The sequence below is a fragment of the Amphiura filiformis genome, chromosome 17 (assembly GCF_039555335.1).
Source record: "Amphiura filiformis chromosome 17, Afil_fr2py, whole genome shotgun sequence".
Classification (NCBI taxonomy): Eukaryota; Metazoa; Echinodermata; class Ophiuroidea; order Amphilepidida; family Amphiuridae; genus Amphiura; species Amphiura filiformis.
This window is the reverse complement of record NC_092644.1, coordinates 63166087-63187744: the sequence shown is the minus strand read 5'-3', so window position 1 is coordinate 63187744 and position 21658 is coordinate 63166087. Positions and strand designations below refer to the sequence as shown.

At 35.7% G+C, this 21658-nt stretch overlaps 1 protein-coding gene across 3 annotated transcripts; it reads right to left on the bottom strand.

The window, feature by feature from the left end:
* Nucleotides 1–1553: 1553 nt before the first annotated feature.
* Nucleotides 1554–16577, bottom strand: LOC140138144 (deformed epidermal autoregulatory factor 1 homolog). Of its 3 annotated transcripts, none has more exons than XM_072160069.1 (10): nucleotides 16294–16577; nucleotides 13643–13806; nucleotides 12003–12174; nucleotides 10859–11064; nucleotides 8965–8988; nucleotides 8253–8358; nucleotides 7146–7291; nucleotides 6303–6434; nucleotides 5666–5824; nucleotides 1554–5013 (listed from the first exon to the last, which is right to left on the bottom strand). In XM_072160069.1, exons 1-10 carry the CDS (start codon nucleotides 16406–16408, stop codon nucleotides 4783–4785), a joined length of 1455 nt encoding a protein of 484 aa, XP_072016170.1. In that variant the 5' UTR covers nucleotides 16409–16577; the 3' UTR covers nucleotides 1554–4782. The 3 variants fall into 3 exon arrangements, with proteins under 3 accessions (XP_072016170.1, XP_072016171.1, XP_072016172.1); XM_072160070.1 differs by having other exon boundaries at nucleotides 13643–13800; XM_072160071.1 differs by lacking the exon at nucleotides 8965–8988.
* Between the last annotated feature and the right edge of the window lie 5081 nt (nucleotides 16578–21658).

Here is a 21658-nt window from a genome sequence, read left to right as displayed (position 1 = left end):
GCTGAAATGTTTATCATAAACCTATTTTACAATGGATTTGACCATCAATGTGCAACTTGAGGCATATATTTATTATAAATTACAATTAACATTTTAAGATTTTGGTTTTCATGCCAGCTAAAGGAAACAAATTTTTTTCTTTTTGGGCCGGGGGTCTGAACATTTAGTGCATAACTGGTTTTACACATTTTAGTCAAAGTTGGTGAGGATATTCTGCTAACAATGACAATGACAAATACATTACATTATGAATTCTAAAACACAATATCCACTGTTATGGTTTTACCAGTTCCTTATATACATGTACAAAAAAACATGTAAATATCAAGTGATGATAAATTTCTCATTAACAAAAACCAATAAAATTGCTTTCACAACATAGGTTGCAACAGTTACCAAACATTACTATCTTATTGGCACGTGTTTAGTATAATTATATTTTCTATAAACAGTTACTCTTCGGAATGTATAAATTGTGCAAATAGTATAACAAGCTTGGTACAAATTTACAGTGGGAATTTTTGACAGTTTCTTTATCAAAATACACATACATCATACATGTACTTAAAATTAATACATTCAGTGCAATAAATAGGATGGCAGTTCACAAATCATGACCTTATATAGTCCGTGTAGCTTTCCTCAAGTCAGTAAAGTAAAATCAAATTTGGTATTAAACTGTTATTTTTTAAAGAAATTTGTGCTAGTTGGATTCCGTACATCATTTTTGTCTGAAAATGTATACTTATTATTGACATCTCATCATTACATTTCAAGATACAATAAAAAAAAAAAACCACACCTAAATTATGGCCTTGAGAAAGGTATACAGACTATAGCCAAGGTGGGGGTGGATTTCCAAAATCAAGGTGACCATTATGACAGCAGGGATGTGTATTAAACAATAAAAGGTTGCAAATTTTGAGTCTATTCCTTCTATCGGTTTTAGTTTCATAACTTGGTTATTTCTGCATCATTTTCCGTCATCAATATCTCAAATTAAAGAAAACATCCTTGTGGACATTATGGCTACCTTGATTTTTGCAATCGACCCATACTTTATAATACAAGGCCCAGATTCATGAACTGTTACCCTATTTATTGTGCTGACTGCTGACTGTTTATATAGACTTGTGTTCTTTAACAGAACCTGATTGAGATATTGTCCATCAAACTCAGAACAAGTTATCACAGATGCATATAATCCCTGCACATTACTAAAACCATGTGCTTGAATCAAGTTTATTTTCATTTGACTCCAAATGCAATATTATCACTTATAAAACAAACATTTTCCATGTTCATGTTTTCCAAAATTGCATTGCTATTACTTCTTTGTGATGCTTCCAATGGTACAAAATGGGCATCATGTTCATACGGTATCTAGTATCAATATCATATATTGACAATAGTGGAATATTCATATTGCTCATAGAGTTTACTATAGAGGGCAGTATTTCTCTTTATTAGTGGTGACTTTAACTTTGCTCAACTGGTAATAGGTGAGATACATAACATCATGGATTGATATAGAAAGCCTGCAATTGGACGCATATGAATAAACAAATACTTTCACCTACGTCATTGCAATGTTGAACGAAGAATAATATATAATATCTATTATTTATATGTAATATTGGATGGCTTTGAGCATGATACGAGAATATACCACATGAGTCATAAAAATACTGACCAAGCTGAGGGTGACTTCAGTAGTTTCATGACGAATGCAGTATATTCTAGTATTACACAAAAAGAAGCCATTCAATATTATTATTATATAATATGAAGCTTTTTGATGCTTTTTGCATGCCAAAGTATCAAATTAAACATGTTGGTGCCATTTGGAAACCAGTCATTCAGTGTTATCATTTTCATCATGTTCGCCTGTGGTACAATACACCAAACTGACGCGTAACATAATCAATTACGCATGCTTTGGTCTCTCTAGTGTGCACAGTATAACATGCTATGAGTTGCGCGCCAACGCAAAATGTGCACACCTGTTCAGTATCAGTAAATCTTGCATGGTATTACTGTGCACTATTAAAAAATTGTGGTATAGATGAGTTGACCTCAATGTTTATCAACAAAGGCAAGGGACTGGTATATTGATACTTGAGTGAACCCCATGCAACCACTACACTGTTTAATAGCCTTATTGTGATGTGGCGGGAGTTTTAAAAACACGAGCCCTGAACACAATATGATGCGTGTGCATACTGCCAGGCAAAAAACAATGCAAATTGTGATGATGCGTGCGCATACTGCCATGCATTGACATCAGAAGTCAACTCATCTGTAGTTAAAAGCTTCATATTATATAATAATATGCAATGCTGTATGAAATAACCTTTGTAATGCATTCCCTTTCTCAGATATGCTAATTATTATACACTAACTTTTCAATGCTATTCATGACAATCCAATGAGGTGCACTTCCTCACTCCTCACACTCCTTAAATCCTTTCTTTGGAATTCCTTGGTCTTGTCATAAATTACCATAGCAACTACACAAGTTGACAAATACATAATACAATTCAACATTCAATAATGGTATTTAACAATATTTTACATCATTAGTGCTTTCAGCCAATCTGCATTCAGTCTTCATCAAGGCACAAACAGTGTTCATTTTTAATAATACAATCTTTCAAAACAGAATTTTTGATAAATTTTAATAATAAGCATATATCATTTTCAGTAAATTATGAAAAACAAAACAAACATTTCAAAACAAGATAAGATCAAGCAACATCAGTATTGAATCAAATCAATTGATCAGATGTAATCATTAGCCCAAATCAAGGGTTTATTGCATGAAGGACTATTACAATAGCTGCCTGGTGTTAGAAGCTGTAAGAGTTGACACGTTGATCACTTGAAAGAACATAAGTAGCAAACGGCAGCTATAATTGCAGATGAACCCTCAAAATAAGAAATCAGGATTATATGTGGTATATATTGAAAGGACTTTTGGGCAGGATCATAAATGGACAAAAGGAGAAATAGCAAAAACATCTGCCAGGGGTGATTTTTTTCACAATTTGGGTTTATTGCAAATTTGTGATGTTAATAATGTTTAAAAATTAATATTGTCTGATAATGTTTCAGACCGGAATATATATAACTGCCATCTTGTATTTTTTCAGACATTTTTCAAGGTCATTCCTACTCTCACATAGTCAATAATATTTTTAAATTCAATTTCAATTTCTAATTTTATAATACCATAACTTACGAACTCAATATCTTTGCTTAGGAATGTCCAATTTCATTGGGGAAAACGTCCTTGTGGAGCAAAATATCTTTATATTTAAGATATATAAAAAACTCAAAATTGATAAACTGCCCAAAAGTGCCTCTTTTTATACCACGTCACATATTCTCAAATCAATCAAATAACACTATTCTTTAATACAATTGGTGTATATTGTGTACCTTATATTCTGGAATTTACAGTAGTTCCCAAATTTGATCCCAAACACACAAAGAAACATAAATCTTCTCTTGGATGATCCTCATAAAACAAAATGAAGTATAATAAACATGAGAAACATTTTTGTTAAACAAATATTAGTTACGTAACATATAAACTCAAAAAAGGCATCCAAATAAAGACTAATACTGATAGGCAAAGTAAAGGAGCCCATTTCATACTTTTGTCTGTAATAAACGGCTCGGGTGTGCAGTTTTATGAAAGGGGGACATTTATAGAAGCAAATTTTCTTAGGAAAAAGCTTACAAATCAGGACAAAAATTGAAAGTATGACCGATATCCGGTTCATTTACGGATTCAATAAGGCGGTGCTCACATTTCCAGGATATTCTTGTGGTAAACAATACGAAACAACATCTGTAAGTGTATTTCAACCAAAATGTGATTTACTTAGTGAAATATTCTACCATCATTTGGCAATGAACAGAATAATATTTGGTAGGATTTGAAAACCCATAAACTCCATATAATAGCAGCAATTTGGCTGGCATATATGTAAAGATGCATGGCAGTTGATTTACTTTTTATGTAAATAATATATACTCTTTGGATACTGAAAGAGTAATAGTAAGTCCATCCATAATCGGTCACCAGGCACCAACCAAAATATGTTAATAACCAGTTTTCTGGGGAGAATGACTTCATAAATTCCTCATTGCACAACTGGTTAACTAGTCAAGGTCTCAGTGCCATACAGGGCTCCTGTATTACTCAAAACAGTGAGTTATATATATTTGATCATAATATATGTTATGAATGATAGTGCTTATCTTGCTCTAACTGAAAATCATGCTGCATGGCCAATATGGCAGCATCCTTGTGCAGTGAGCACTCTATGAAAGAAAGGCCGCGTGGTCTGGGGGATTCCTGGTGATTGATAATACCAAGTATTCAACAGAAAAGTTGTTGGCCTTAGCGGCTTACTATTCAAATGGCTTTGAAATACCGTAAACGTTCGCCTAATGGCGCACCTGGGCTCCTTAGCCTTGGGGGTAAATTTCATGTACAAATAGAGAGCTCCCTCCTCTAAAAATCCCAACAAAATTAAGGGTATGTGCCCTTATTTGCTGGTGGGAGTTTTATGAGAGGGCACTTTTAGTATGTGTCTAAAATTCAAGTTATGACAAGGGAGCCCATAGCGCCATTAGGCGAACGTTAATGGTATGGACTTGGGTAAACAATAAACAAACAAGCAAACTTTCTCAGCATCTCTCTTTTTTAGACATCTTCCAACCATCATTATTTTGACCCCAATCAATTTACAATTTTTCATCGCAGTCATCTCAACTCTCCTTATCTTTATCTGGATCCTCTTCCTCCTCCTCCTCCTCTATCTCCTCCTCATCTACCGGATGATGTATTGGAGGGCTGCTAGGGATACCGTTGTCATGGTTATGGCCGCATGCATGCTGGTGGCTTGTCCAATCCTTACGTTGACAGAAACTACTGCAATAACTCACTCTATGGCAACCTGTGCATTCGCTAAGTGCCTCACGACCACAGTTCATACACGTCTGTAAGGTGAAACAAAGTAGAGTTCATCAAATCTCAGTCTCAAAAGATAATACAAAACTACAGGTATTCAGCTGACTTCAGCTCACTATTCAGTGGTCTCCACTATACTGAGAGCAGGTCTCTTATTTTATCCCTTGAGAAAGAAAAGTTTTGTCTTTTCGAAACGTCGGGTTTTTAACTTTGTTTATATGTCTTATGTTACTCCCCCATTGGATGTTGTGTCATATTTTCCCTGTTTTTAATTACAAGTATATAGGCACATGCAAACATTGTAAGCCTTATCAGTGGGATATGTAATTATAACGTTTTTTAAAAGAGTTTGCACAAGGAAAGTCTTCAAATTTCCAAACATGGAGTTTATTCAGACAATGTGTGCTCGTAGCGTAAAACATTTGGTATTCTGCACTATTTTGGCACATGATCAGGGTGAATTTTGGTGGGAAACAGGCTCCTTGCCTTTTCTTTTCCTCTTCTTTTCTTTTGCCTTCCTGATTTTCTCTTAAATTTTTTGTTAGAGGGGCAATTTTCTCTGTCAAATTTTATCAGGGGGCACTCTGCCCCCTTTGCTGGCTACACTACTGAACAAGAATATTTTGCTAATTGTGCAATTTGCACAGGAAGCGGTCTACTTCCCAACAAATATACAATTACCTTAATAAGTTGTGCCGACTTTGCATTGGCTACTGCCTCTACTTTTTCTGCTCTGGCTTGGGCCATGGCCTGAGCTACTGCATTATCCTTCTCTGCTCTAGCCTCCATCATTGCACGGGAAAGTTGTAACTGGGCTTCCATCCTGGCATGCGACAGAGCCTACAGGGTTAAACCACAAGAAAAAACTGGTATTTGTAAACCATTTTATGTGATAATTTTGGGTTTTGGGTCCCTGAATTAATGTCTGATATAAAATTGGATGGATATAGCACAATACTCAAATTTATTGGTTGAAATATGAGCTTTTGAATATTTGGCGAAACCGATAAATTTGTATATTAAGTAACAAATTCCATCCAATTTTATCATTAACTCTCTCCACGCTGGTGTTGACTGCAGACAACAATTTTCAAATTTTTCTTTAATTCAAAAATTTCAGAATTGTACATTTTTAAATTTGAAATCAGCATGAAAAATGTATTAAAATGAGTACAAACAAGCCTAGTATATAGGTTCAGAGGCTCTTGAGGTAGCTCTTGATATTTTGAGAAATATCCCAAAACTTGCACTTTTATGTTGAAACCTATGGCTTGCATGCAGAGCATTAAAATTATGTAATTTGATGATACTTTCTTACCTCTTTCTTTTCTGCTTCAAACTGTATCTTTGCCTGTGCTACAGCAGCATCTTTGGATGCCATTGCCTGTGCCTTAGTCTGGTCTATCATCACCTTCAACTGCTGCACTTGTTGTAACAATGTCAGGGCCATCTGATTTCAACAACGAAATCCAAAACAAGAGTTCATTATTATTTTAACTATACAATTAGGTGACACAATAAAAAGTGTTCTATGGGCAGAAGGACCTTTGCAGTAGGGTTGGACGATAATCATGACAGTGTAGACAGAAGGCTTGAAGTAGTCAGCCTCATTCCAATTAGAAAGTGCAAGAGTTTGGCTTGCCAGGCCATGGTGAATTACTCTCCAGAGAGTTGAGGGGTTTCACTCAAATTGTGAGTGGAAGAGTACTTGAATAATAAAAGTTCCCCTACCTACTGACCGATACATAAATGTTCACACAGCCCATTGATGTTGCAACTTTAGAGACTCTAAATCTCTTATAATTTGGCAAAATCAAAGGAAAATTCTGTACATCAAAATTACTGTCATGGTTCGACACATGCAAAAGTAGCCCAATTTTAGGCATTATTATGTTTTGGTGAATCCAATTGTGTGTAATGACTCGATCCAACACATAATAATGATAAAATTGGATATTTTACGCCCAATATTTATTGGTCTTGCTATGAGTTTTAAAATATTGGACTCGACTATGTCTCGTCCAATATTTTAAAACCCATAGCTCGACCAATAAATATGGCCTCAATCGATCCAATTTTATATCAAAATGCGGCACGACTTTCAATCGATCGTCAATCTGCCTAAATTGTGTCGTTAGCATTACTGTGAGTACATACTGACCTCTTCTAGATGCCACCAGTGTTGCTGGTCAAAGTCTGTTGCCTTGGGTGTAGTAGGTGGCATTGGACTCAACACCAGGTTGCCATCGGTTACTGTCAGATGACCATTCTGACTGTCCAGACTGATGGACCTTGTTTCATCTGCAGCTGTGAGTAGATAAAAAAGAAAAGACAAATTAAGAATAAAGACTATCACCCATGACTTCAGGACCTTGGTTGGGCTATAGGATTTGAATTCCAGTAAAGATTAGGATAAGGTTTGGAAGAAGCAGAAGGATATGAGTTGGAATCAAAAGAAGTAGAGATTTATGCTCAGGTTAGGCTCCAGTTTCAAATTGGGATGCAAAAACTTGCTGAACAGTATGGGAAACAACCCAAAAAGATTGATGTCCTATAAACAAAACTAGCTTCAAAAGGAGGGGGTGCTTAAAATGTTTGATTACGTTTTTTTTAGATGCTTACTGAAAACTTATTTTGCGCCACTTTCAGTTTAATAACAGACAAGGGAAGAAAGGAGATCAGCAATGAGGGAAGGGGGTCAGCAATGAAACTAGATATATGTTTACAGGACATTGTCAATTTTGGATTGTTCCCTTAATTAAAAGACCTCTTCTAAAATATTAGTGCCTGCCAAAATCAAAGCAAACATATCCATTCCATATATATTGTACTCCTGAAAAGAAATTTACCATTTGATATCATTTTCCATCTGAACACATAAAACATTCCAAAGAAATGAGGATCACATTAAAAATGGATTATTATGTACCATAACATTCAATTTCATTCAAATATGAAATTCAGGATCTGCTCATTGTTAAATGCTAAAATCTCCAGTCATATTTTTGTTTGATTTTGTTCATTGGAGTATATAGCAAATTTTTTTGGGTGCCATATTTTAAAGAATTTCTATGGCATGTCAAAATTCGGAACAGGTGTATGAGCCCAGGCTTGGAGCAGTAACCAACTACGACAGCGAATACTATCAGACGGTGATTGATGACTAAAACAATATAAGCGCCCACCCAAAATGACTTTGTTAAGTGCCCTAGGCGGATATTGGAATGAATACGGTACATGAAACCAATCTTGACAGGCTTACACTTACCATCTTTGAGTTTGGGCTTCCTCTTCATAGTCGGTGTTGGTGGTAAACTGTCACTTTCATTTCTCTTACGTCTCTTATATGGCACAAACAGACGTACTGGACCAGACTGTAAAAGATAAATATGATCCACAAAAATGTGGTCAATATGATAAGTAGAGACTATGGAAATGTTAAAGAAGTCCCTACCTCACACTACTTGCTTGGTTTGATGCATTTTCTGCCCATTTGAACTTGGACACTGTTGTCTTAGTGGAGATTTCCAAGGCTTTTGACCTTCTTGACCATATGTGTCTCAGGATACAAGATAGTTGCAAGCAGTATATAGTTAGTATCCAATATCATTCTTCTAAGAATCTTTTAGTCCCATTATTCATGATCCACATGCATCCACTACTTTTAACAAAAAGATAATTCATTTTAATGTTGACAAACTCAATGTCATAATTCTTTCAACTTGTTTTGTTGTATGTAGCATGCTGTGTGCAAATGAAAGGGCTGGTCTGGAATCAATGGGCTATTCCAAGAGCTTGGCTATTCCAGTTGAAATATTACACCCCATGGAAGACATGACCTTAATCTCCCACACGGTAGCCCAATCATGTCATGAAATATCAGATGTCATGAAATATCAGATTTCATAAGTCGATTAAGGGAAATCTACGGGAAGAAGTCATTATTTATTTTGGTAGATAAAAGTAGTTTCAAATCATACCTGGACGTTTGAGTCCGATCCGACCTAATATAAAGAGAAATAAAAGATTTTATGCTGCAAATTTGCACCTCTCGTTAGTTGTGCGCGCAGTCATTATCCCAAGCAGTGCCAACATTCAATATTTGTATAGCGATACATGTGTTAAGCCTCAATAAACTGAACCAGAGACTACTGGTAAGGGGACAAGCTTTGCATAAGACACAGTGAAGAAATTTAGTAAATTTATATCATAGACAACACACCGTGTGCACAGTCTTCCTTCATTTCAATAGTGAAAATTGAGGGGATTAAAAAGAGATGATTTTGTAGTTGTGGAAATTTTAGGTGTGACTAACGCGCACACATTTTCTAATGCATGTGGGAGCTTTGAGCAAACATTTTTTTAATTAAGCCCAACTTTGATGACTATTTTTTTGATGACTATTTTTTTTTATGACTATTTATAGGTAAAGATGTAGGTGGCCCAAGTGCATGAATGCAATTAAGGTATGATCAAAATATGGGTGGTGCAAGCAATGGCTATTCCAGTTGAAATCCATACACCCCCTATGGAAGACATGAGCTTAATCTTCCATACAGGGCGTGCAAATGGAGTCACCTGAATGGGTAGGTCTATTTGAAATCTAAAGCCTTTCTCTGTGGGATATTAAGGTCATGTCTTCCATAGGGGGTGTATGGATTAACTGGAATAACCCAATATATATAAACAACCAACGCAACTGAAATCAAATTCTAATCAAAATTAACTTGGTGCATGTAAACCAATTTATAAGTATAAATTTCATGTTTAAATTTCCTTCTACATTATGAGGACATACTACGTGTACATGTTGATCTGTAGTAAACTACCACCACCATGTCAAAGTCCAACATTACAACACCTGCTTGTAGTATAAAAATATTGACTGCTATAAGGGGCACTGTTAAAACAATACACCCAAGGTGATGATCCAAGGCAGAACTGATGGTTACAGCACGGTTTTAAGATCACAAAGTGCTATAATTTTAACCATGTCCCGAATATATAGCAGTCAATATTTGTTTTATAATTTATACCATAGGCCTACTAAACATATAGCTTTTTTTGTCATCTGATTTGGTAAAAGAACCCTTCTGCAATATTAAAATACAGACTTCTTGGCCTTATAATGCATGTAATTTTGTGAGCGTTTCCCAAGTCTGTGTTTACATGCTTTCTTGCTCTTCTGGATGCTTTCAAGTTGCTGATGTGACAAATATTGTCAATCCCCATGGGGTACATTAGTTTATACCTTTCCTTGTATGCTGTACAGTGTATACATACACCTCAGAGCTGCAAGGAGATTGTGCATTCAATAGTTTGTTTCAATGACAAAATTCTCTGAAATAGCTTCAACCAATCAGATGACACAAATCTATTTGAGGATAATCGCACTACTATGACTATAATAGTCACAGTCATGGAAAGCTATAATGAAAGACAGAAATAAAAAGATTTTATCGCGTCTGATGTCACTGTCAATTACGATCCTTGATTGGTTTACACATGTTAATAGCGTGTAAAAGGAAAGCTGATTTATCTGGTGCCGATCGGAGAAAATAGCAGCAAATGGCGTAAAATTACGTACTTCTACAAGGCAAAAAGCAACTTCTTTAGGCATTGTTGACATGGTGCCTTCGCAAAAGAAAGTTTCCTGCTATAAAGACCTAACTTTTGAGACGGTTTGTATGTTTGAAGGTGCAAAATTAACAATAAGGCACCCAGTTATACCGCTGCATCCAGCAAGTCATCATCACGACAATTGTAAACAAACCGTGCTCGAGTTTGATTGACAGATGACATCAGACGTCTCTGTCTTTCATTATACAGTATGGTGATAAAGGACAAAGGTACATCACCATATCAGATACTTACCACAGATTCATCATCACAACATGATGCACAGGTACATGATGCTGCATGAGGTGTTAATATACCTTCTTCAATCAGACAAAACAGCGTTCTCCCTCCATACCGGATACTTCTCTTCCAATCCTTGCTGTTACCTCGTCCACACAGACTTTCAAAGCCTGATGGCGTGTACCAATTGCCTTCAAATCGGACGCATCTACCTTTGCCACCTGAAATCATGTGACACGATAAGAAAACATTATGACTAACTTAAAACATTATTTGATGATGTTTGGTAGGTATATAGCAGTGTTGTATTTCCGTGATAAACTACTACAAGCACGCTCGTAATATCATTATGCATTTAAAGTGTATTTTGGTCAATCATACATAGTAATGCTATTCTAATTTAATTATATTGATTTAATTGTTACTACCTAAATGTATTGATATTTATTTATACCAATGACTCTTGTTTACATTTAACTTTATTACTTTGTTGAGCTATTAGTATCACTTGTATATTGATGTTGATGATTGATGAAAATAAAATATGAATGAATGAATGAATGAATATAAAGGCTTAAATTTAATCTAATAAATTTGTTACTTTTACTAACTTTGCAGTAAAGAGGGGCATTGATGAAAATAAAGCAGGTCCTTGGTCATGGATATACTGTGAATTTGGCAGAATGCCAAATATTGATTTGTCTGTTTCTTAATTTATGAATTTTCTTGAATTATAAAACAGAAGATCACAGGCAAAAATGACACTCCTTATCAAGCCTTGGGATTTCTTTGTAGAACCCATACCATTCCTCTTGTGTGCCAGTTTTTTTAATCATGCTCATCTCCTCTGCCCTGCCTTAAAACAATTAGTTATAATATCGCTCCAGCCGTTTTGAAATGAGAAGCATATACCCATAGAATAGTATCCTGTGCTGTTACTTTTTATGTTTTTGTTCACACCATCTAAACAAAATATATCTTGGGTGTTAACTTTTACTGGGTAATATTAGAAAAATAAGAGCTTTCTTCTGATACCAAAATCTCAGTTTTTATGAAGACAAATGAGGATGAGGCTGTTGGTCTGGTCACAGACCTTTCAGACCATCAACAAGATGTTTCAAGTAATTTAGAGACAGAGATTATGGTTATAATGTCTTACCAGAGCCTAGTCTATGCTTATGTAATTCAGCACTTTTATTTCTGCATCTGACAGGTAAGATTGGCATATTAATTGTGTCATCCCATGTATAGGCCTTTCTCTCTCCTCCGGGTGTGATTGGTGTACAGGGTGTGGCTGGTGTCTTGAGTCCATCAACAAGATGACTGGCTTCCTGTCATAGAGTGAATGATAAAGAACATCCTCCCTTAATCTAATTCTAAAATTGGTGCACAGTTATAAAATGGTTCCCTTGACAGGGGCAGCACCATGAGAGTTTTGTAAGGCAGGGGGGCAATGGGGAGGAGAAAAGTGAAATTATATTACTGCTCAAAATAGTGGGGTTTTCTGTGATTTTTGAGAGCGTCCTCCTTGGCTTCGCCTAAATCCATTGGTAATAGGTCAGTATGAGTAAATCCAAATGTACTACCAATTATTTTGTAGTAAAACAGTATGGTCGATATAAAAACTAGAATTTCGCAGTTCTTGTCTTGTGTTCTTGACACAAAGTGTTGACCACAATGCCTCCACCTTGACATGCATAATTTTCATCAGAGCATTTTCACTGGGGTAGTGCCAAAAATTAAAAAAAAATTGAAGGAAAACAAGGAGTTGAGGAGGAGGTATGCTTAGTTACAGCAGTTCCCTTCCACTATCATTTTTAATACCAGGGACCGAATATTTTTTAATACCGGGGAAAAAAATCAAAATCAAATAAAAACTGCAAATGAGCTTAAGGGCTGGGGTATGAACGTTTGGACAGTATTTATTGTGGGACATTAGAGCACATCAGGCATATCGAATTGCATTCTGAATACTAAGAATGTCATTCTGATATCAAATAATTTTGATTTTTTGAAATTCGCAATTTAATACACATTTTATGGCAAATCATTAAAAATTGATATTTTTGATATTTTTAAACAGTACTTGAAGTAAACTTTATAAATCTGATGATTTATACTTAAAAGTGTATGTAGGTGGGATGAAAAGCCGACGATCAATTGAAAATTTTGACCTTTTCAGATTGAAGATATGGATTTTTTTCCCAAAACACCAAAAAAATTAGGTCTTTTGGGGAAAAAATCCATATCTTCAATATGAAAGGTCAAAATTTTCAATTGACCGTCGGCTTTTCCTCCCTGCTACATACACTTTAAGAATATGTCATTAGATTTATATAATTTACTTCGAGGACTGTTATATATCAAAAATTTGAAAAATATCAAATTTTTATAATTTGTCATAAAATTTGTATTATATTGTGATTTTCAAAAAGTGAAAATTATTTAATATCAGAAAGACATGCTTCGTATTCAAAATGCAATTGATGGGTCTGAGGTGCTCTCATGTCCCACAAAAAATACTGTCGAAACGCAATAAACGCTCATTTTAGATCCCTTAAGTACACAACCTAATGGAAACCTATGGCATTTGTAGAGTGCTAATTGCCACCCTCCTCCAAGGCACATGCTGTACCAGTTTCGAGAAATTGCACAACCTCAGATTTTGATTTATGCAAATGAATTTTTATAATATGGCTTTAAAGAGCAAAGTGGACGGACAGATCGATACATCAGTTTTGATAAAAATACACAAAAACACAGAAAAAACACACACACAAAAACAACAGCTTCTCTTACTTGATGCACAATAGTGACAATTTGATGTGTGGTTTTGAGTGGTAAAGTAGCATCTTGTACAGACACAGGCAATCCGTCAGCAGTTAGTATGGCAGTAGGTGTGGCGGTGAAAACTTGGTCTGCTACAGAGGTGGTTATTTGTGGAGCGTCAGGAGAGCCTGCAACTTTAAAATTTAAAAAAACATTTGTTTCATCACTGATTAAATTAAATTACCTTAATATTGTGACCCTCTAGCACATATGATCTGTTCCATGAAATAAGCATCAAATCTTTACGCCCATTTCATGTGAGTAGGTCTGGTCACATTAATTTATGGGCTTTTTGGAGATTTTCAATTATTTTTGTTATTTTTCTTCTTTGCTCCATTACTTTGTTTCTAAAATTGTTGAATGAAAAGACATGCTAGGAAGATCTTGGTTATCATAAATTATAAACACATTGCAAACATTTTCTTCAAGCTAGGTGTGTTATGTTGTGAGTCGGTAAATTACCGGTTATATTACCGGTTAATTTACATGGTAAATTACCGGTAATTTACCGCCATCTTAATTTACCGTGGGAAAGCAGCACCCCCTATCAAGCCCCCTTGATGAAACCCAAATTTTGAGGGGTTGATCATGGCTTGACTGTGTCATTTTATAAACATTTTAAGCAACTGTACTACTCAAGGTAAAATTTTTGTCACAAATATGAGTGAACTTGTGACTAAGAATGGCCGTTTTGATTTCACATCATTCTGAATATAAATTTGTCTCTGTTTTACCAAAGTATTCCCTGTGTATTTTGGTTACCACTGTAAAACATTATCATTCATTCTACATGTAAGTTGTGATTTCCATCCTTGAAGTATAACTTTTGATTAGTTTACTTTTAACCAGATCCAAATATTATGAATGACCAGGTACATTACCATCAGTCATGAGATAGGTCTACAACGGAAGTTTCAATTGAATGAACACAGCCTAACAATTTTTTTTTTGCGTATAACTTTTAAAAGCTGTGTTCATTCAATTGAAATTCCTAGCACAAAAATTAATGTTCTATCATGAAAATGAAAACGGAATGTAGTTTTCTCAGATGTTATATATAGTCCAGGACTCCAGTGCCAAGTGGTTAGACAGGCTCTGTGTCCGTGTGTTGTTTAATATGAGAGAAAACATTGAAACACTTGCTAAAAATATACGTAAAATACTACCGTACATGACTTTTAATTTGTTTCACTTACAACTTCAGCTTTATTTATGAAGCTGATTTTCATCTGGAAAGCTATATTCAACAAAACAGGAATGTGTTCAAGTATCTATGTAGCGCTTAATATGAAAAGAATTGAATTTTAATCGTTTAATTTGTAACTCTTTTATAATTTACTTAATTTACTTATTTTACCATTTTTTACCGGTAATTTATCAGTCATTTTCTGCCATTTTTAATTTACCGGTAAATTAACAACTAGGGCTTTGAAGAAATAACAAAAATATTGGGCCTCCCCATTTTTATGATGTATTGACAAAGACTTTGCAAATGCAATTTTACACATAAATTCAACAGATTTACATTTGGAGTTGGATGTCTCTGGCAACAAGTTTCCAATTTTAAAAAGTATTTTCCATGGCATAGGGGGCCTATAAGTTATCATGCAGTGAATAATAGGATGAAATTGGGTGGGCATCACAGGGCAACAGCCCTATTTCCAGAGCCCGAAGAACAGGTGAATACAGGTGAATGGTAAAAAAACCCAGTAATATCAAATAACAAGGGCCTCCCTCACCGTTTTTTGAAAAAAAAAAAAAAAAAGGAAGGTTTTTAAAAAAAGGAAGGTTTTATTTCAAACTCTAATCGTGACCCGCAGGTCAAATTGCTAGAATTGTACATTAAACACACCTAAACAGACACAATGCAATTTGCAGGCAGCAGCTTAATCAGCGCCAATATTGCAACATTGAAACAAGCTATACAAACATCCAATCCAACCCAACCACATCCCCAAGTAGGCAATGAGGATAAAGTGCCTTGCCCAAGGACACAACACGTTATAACGAAAGGGCTCGAACTCACAACCTATGTATTATGAGTCGGGCGCCTTATCCACTCGGCCACACGTGCTCCCGAAAAAGTCTGGACGATATTTTGAAATATGCGATATACGATCGATCACGGTTGGATCGAGTGCAGCTGTTGAAAGCTGCATTCATTCAATTGGAATTCTTACTATAGCCATGAGACATTAATCATTATTCATGATTCTCTCTCAAATTAAAAAACAAAACAAAACACCTCTTCGTTTAAAACAAAAAGATGAGAGACAGGTTATAGTCTCATATTGGTATTATATGCATTTATTTGTATAAATAATTAAATATGATACATTATGCAATAAAATACAAATTGTAATTTCTGGACAATCCATCAATCAGTGTGACAGTGTGATCATTCATGCTGGAGTCTGACCGAGTCCGAGGTCCGAACATCATTGACTGCATGCACTGCATTCATGCATTTATCATGTTTATGACAATCCATGGAAGCTAATCAGCACTAAATCAAATAGTTCTTCTTTCTCCAAATGCTGCGCAAAGATCTGGAACAAGGTAATAATTTTGCATGCCCTGTCCCATGTGTGGGTACCTTGTTTGTACCGGGTTTCGCCTACCTGCGTTCACGAAAGTGTTATCATCGGCCGCACTCGGAAGGTCTTCGGCGATGACGATGCCCGCAGCTTCGGCAATGCTCACTGCAACTTCCGCCGTCACTTCGGGATTCTCCATTGAATGCCCTCGTTTTACTCTAATGAGAAATTTTACGTCCTGCAATCCTCTCCAATACTCAGAGATATACTTATTACTTGTTTTAGGGTGTCTAAGAGTTCATAAAGGGAAAAGAAAAAGAAATACAGCAACTCGGTTGTGTTCGTATTTTATTCGAGTATTCGTCAAAATGGCTTCTACGCGTTTCGGAAATATTATTGAAGTCTTTTCACAGTCATAACTTCCTCGTGTCAAAGAAATATATTCGTGTGAAGTGTGCGCAAAAGATTAGTTCATCGTATGAAAAGTAAGTTTTGCTTTCCTGTCGACCATACGCAATCATATTGAAAGGAAAAGCATGCGTTTGGCACAGACGGATCCCGACGCGCACGGGGGGGGGGGTATGAAATGGATACCAGGCTGGATTTCGAAATTGCATGTTTCGATTTTTGCGTATAATTATGTCTAGCATTCCACTGGTTTCTTTTGGCTTTATTATGCCTATGGGGTATATTAAAGGCCCTACGCGTTCTTGGAATTAAGGGGTGGGGTATTAACGTTTGGACGGTGGGACATTGGAGCACATCAGACATATCGAATTATCGAATTGCATTCTGAATACAAAAAATGTCCTTCTGATATCAAATAATTTTGATTTTTTGAAATTCTCAATGTAATACACATTTTACGGCAAATGATTAAATTTGATATTTAACAGTAGGCCTACTCGAAGTAAACTTTATAAATCTGATGATTTATAGTTAAAGTGTATGTAGGTGGGATGAAAAGCCGACGATCAATAAACACCAAAAAAAAAAATTGGGTCTTTTAAGGAAAAGAATCCATATCTTCAATATGAAAGGTCAAATTTTTCAATTGATCGTCGGCTTTTCCTCCCAGCTACATACACTTTAAGATTATAATTTATTAAAATTATAATTTAAGATTATAATTTGTCAAAAATATGACAAATTATAAAAATTTGACATTTTTCATATTTTTGATAGGCCTATAACAGTCCTCGAAGTAAATTTTATAAATGACATATTCTTAAAGTGTATGTAGCTGGGAGGAAAAGCCGACGATCAATTGAAAATTTTGACCTTTCATATTGAAGATATGGATTTTTTCCCCAAAGACCTAATTTTTTTTGTTGTTGGTGTTTTGGGAAAAAAAATCCATATCTTCAAATATACGAAAGGTCAAAATTTTCAATTGATCGTCGGCTTGTCATCCCACTTACATACACTTTAAGTATAAATCATCAGATTTATAAAGTTTATTTCTAGTACTGTTAAATATCAAAAATATGAATTTTTAATCATTTGCTATAAAATGTGTATAACATTGCGAATTTCAACAAATCAAAATTATTTGATATCAGAAGGACATTCTTCGTATTCGTAAATAAATTCATCAGGATTGTCCATAATACATTATTTACAAAAGTTCTGTTGTACAAATCCAAAAGTATTTCGGTATAAAGATGTTAAACATATATCTCAATGTCGTACTACATCATAGTACTTTCTCAAATTGACTGATCAACTCTCACACATCTTCGTATTCAGAATGCAATTGTCTGATGTACTCTAATGTCCCACAATAAATACTGTCCAAACGGTCATACCCCAACCCTTAACGCTTCAATAAAAAAATATCCGATTGAAACAAAAAAAAAAACTTGAATGATTCTTTTGATTTTTTTAAATCAAGAAAATTGCCAACCCTGGTTTTATACTCTCTTAATTCCAAAGACTTTTAAAAATAAGTCTAAACTAGACTTAGCTGTGGTCTAAGACCACGAACACAGCCGTGTTGTGACCCCTTAATCACCTTTGACCCCAAAATATATGAAAACCCGATAGACATTGGCTAATGTCAATGCACGTGTCCACGTGGCATCACTTTGCTATGCTTTTTGTGGCAGAAGGGGTATTTTGAAGGTATATCGGAAGTGACCCCTTACTGACCTTTGACCAGAAATGTGTGTACACTATATAGACACTGTGTTATAACAATGCATGCGTGCAAGTGGCGTCACTGTCCTACGTAATTTGTGGAAGAAGAAGCATTTTAAAGGTATTTCGTTTTATTCCGGAAGTGACCCCTTAATGACCTTTGACCCCAAATAAAATAATACCACATATAAACTGGGTAACCACAATTCATGTGTGAACATACCGTTACTGTCCTATGTTTTTCTTAGCAAATAAAATTTTTGAAGGTTTTTCGTTTTATACCGGAAGTGACCCCTTAATGACCTTTGACCCCAAATCTGTGTACACCCCATAGACACTGGGTAATAACAATGCATGTGTGCAAGTGGCGTCTCTGTCCCACATAATCTGTGGAAGAAGATGCATTTTAAAGGTATTTCGTTTTATACCGGAAGTGACCCCTTAATGAGATTTGACCCCAAATACAAAAATACCACATATACATTGGGTGACTGCAGATCATGTGTGAGCATACCGTTACTGTCCCATGTTTTACTTAGCTAATAAAAATTTTTGAAGGTATTTCGTTTTATACCGGAAGTGACCCCTTAATGACCTTTGACCCCGAATCTGTGTACACCCCATAGACACTGGGTAATAACAATGCATGTGTGCAAGTGGCGTCTCTGTCCCACATAATCTGTGGAAGAAGATGCATTTTAAAGGTATTTCGTTTTATACCGGAAGTGACCCCTTAATGAGATTTGACCCCAAATACAAAAATACCACATATACATTGGGTGACTGCAGATCATGTGTGAGCATACCGTTACTGTCCCATGTTTTACTTAGCTAATAAAAAATTTTGAAGGTATCTCGTTTTATACCGGAAGTGACCCCTTAATGACCTTTGACCCCGAATCTGTGTACACCCCATAGACACTGGGTAATAACAATGCATGTGTGCAAGTGGCGTCTCTGTCCCACATAATTTGTGGAAGAAGATGCATTTTAAAGGTATTTCTTTTTATACCGGAAGTGACCCCTTAATGAGCTTTGACCCCAAATAAAAAATACCACATATACATTGGGTGACTGCTGATCATATGTGAACAAACCGTTACTGTGCTATGTTTTACTTAGCTAATACAAATTTTTGAAGGTTTTTCGTTTTATACCGGAAGTGACCCCTTAATGACCTTTGACCCCAAATCTGTGTACACCACATAGACATTGGGTAATGACAATTCATGTGTGCAAGTGGGGTCGCTGTCCTACGTAAGTTGTGGGAGAAGATGCATTTTTAGTTGAAATCACGTTTTTGACCCCTGTGACCCCTGCGTGACCTTTGACCCCGCGAGTTTCATGTGACATGTAGGGGCATGGTCATTGATTATTGTGACCAAGTTAGGTCAAAATCGATGTAAGCATGTGAGTGCTAGAGCAAATGTAATGGTTGACAGAAAGAAGAAGAAGAAGAAGAAAGAACCTGTAAGAAAAAAGACACAGCCGTGACTAACGTCACGGCTGTGTAAAGACTTAAATCCAAGGCGGACTTGTTATAGCAGGACAAAACCCCTTGGATTTAAAAACGAAACTACCTTAGATTATAATAATACATAGGCCTATCCAGGATACATTAATAGCATCCAGGCAATACGCCAGTGACCGGGGCCAGCGAGAAGTCCATATGGTTACATCAGACAACTTTTCCAAAAAACACTCGTGTTTTGTATCTGGAAAGTAAGCTACAGACTTGCTAATTTCAGAGTAGAATAAAAGTACACTTAATCCTGCCTTGAATTTAAATTATTTTAAAAATGATATTAACATTTCGATATATGTTACACGATGGTCCATGGGGCCAAAGGAGGCATTTTTGAAAATTGAGTTAACAATTCCCTTCAAACATTAGGCTATCATAATACTGAAAACACCAAAGGTCTAGCATATGATTCTAAAGTTATGAAGTCATGATGTCTATTTAAGCTTATTTATTTTCTTGGTTTTTTTACTCCATATTTTTGCATTTATCTCAATTTCAAATTTGCCGCCTTTTGCCCCCCATGGACCAGATCGTGAACACTTTTAAAACCTATTTTGGTCATTATTATGTTTTGATGGATACAAGTTGTGATAATATTGGATCCAAAACATAATAATGATAAAATTGGAGGCGTTACGCCCAATATATTTATTGGTCTCGCTATGAGTTGTAAAATATTGGACTCGACTACGTCTCGTCCAATATTTTAAAACTCATAGCTCGACCAATAAATATGGGCTCAACCGATCCAATTTTATATCAAAATTGTGCTGGGATAGGTCGTTTGAACAGATGATTTACCACATTCGCCTTGCTATGAACATTGAATTGCGTTATCTGTTGACCTAATGAGAAAAAGTGTTTAGGGTCAGGGGGAAGTGTTAGCTTTCGTTCGATATGAAAAAAATTCTGATTGGATAAAGGGAACACTTGAGGTTTCGACAAAAAACAATCACAGAGGTCTATTTTCCAGCTAGAAGCTCACACAGCTCTTACGGTGCTATGCACCCAACCGCTAAGATTATATTATAGTATGGTTGCTTGGAAGTTCTTGGCCGAAAATGTGGCTCCTGTGGAAACTGTGCATGGTTTATAGAGAATCGTTTTTGTACTGACAAACCTTTCATATGTTATGTTGGAGCGTGGGTTCGAGCCCAAGCGAAGACCATGGGTTTTATTTTAATTTTTAGACCCTCGAAGTTCTTGTTTCGCGTGGAGAAGCTTGGAGAGATATTTGGTTTGATTTTTTTCCCTGTTTTTCTCCGGCAGAAAATATCATCCCCGTACTTTCCTGTACTGTGACTCATGATCATTTAGGGGAAGGTGGGGCATAACGGAACACTTAACTTTGAGGATGCTCTGTGACGTCACCATAAGTAATATGACTGTAAAAATTATATGTTCAGTTGAAGTTTGTATTTACCTTTAATATACCATTAACCAATATAACTTGAATCTTACAATTTTTTATAAAAATGAAGAAATATTTTCAAAAAAAAAAAACCCCGTTTTTCCCCACTATCGGGGCAAAACGGAACCCCCCTATGGGGCAAAACGGCACCCTGGGTGTAAACTTATATCAGTTGTTCCATCGGTAGGCCTTAGGCCTAGTTATATGTAGGCCTATATTCAGTTACAATATTAAGTGGGCCTACCATCTCTGTGGAGTGAGTGGTTAACTTTTAATCATTAATTCTATCTGTAGGTCTAGTTATATGTCTATGTTTCAGCGAAGTGTTTACCATGTTCGAGTAGGCCCCTAGATAACGCCTACATTTCCTTGAG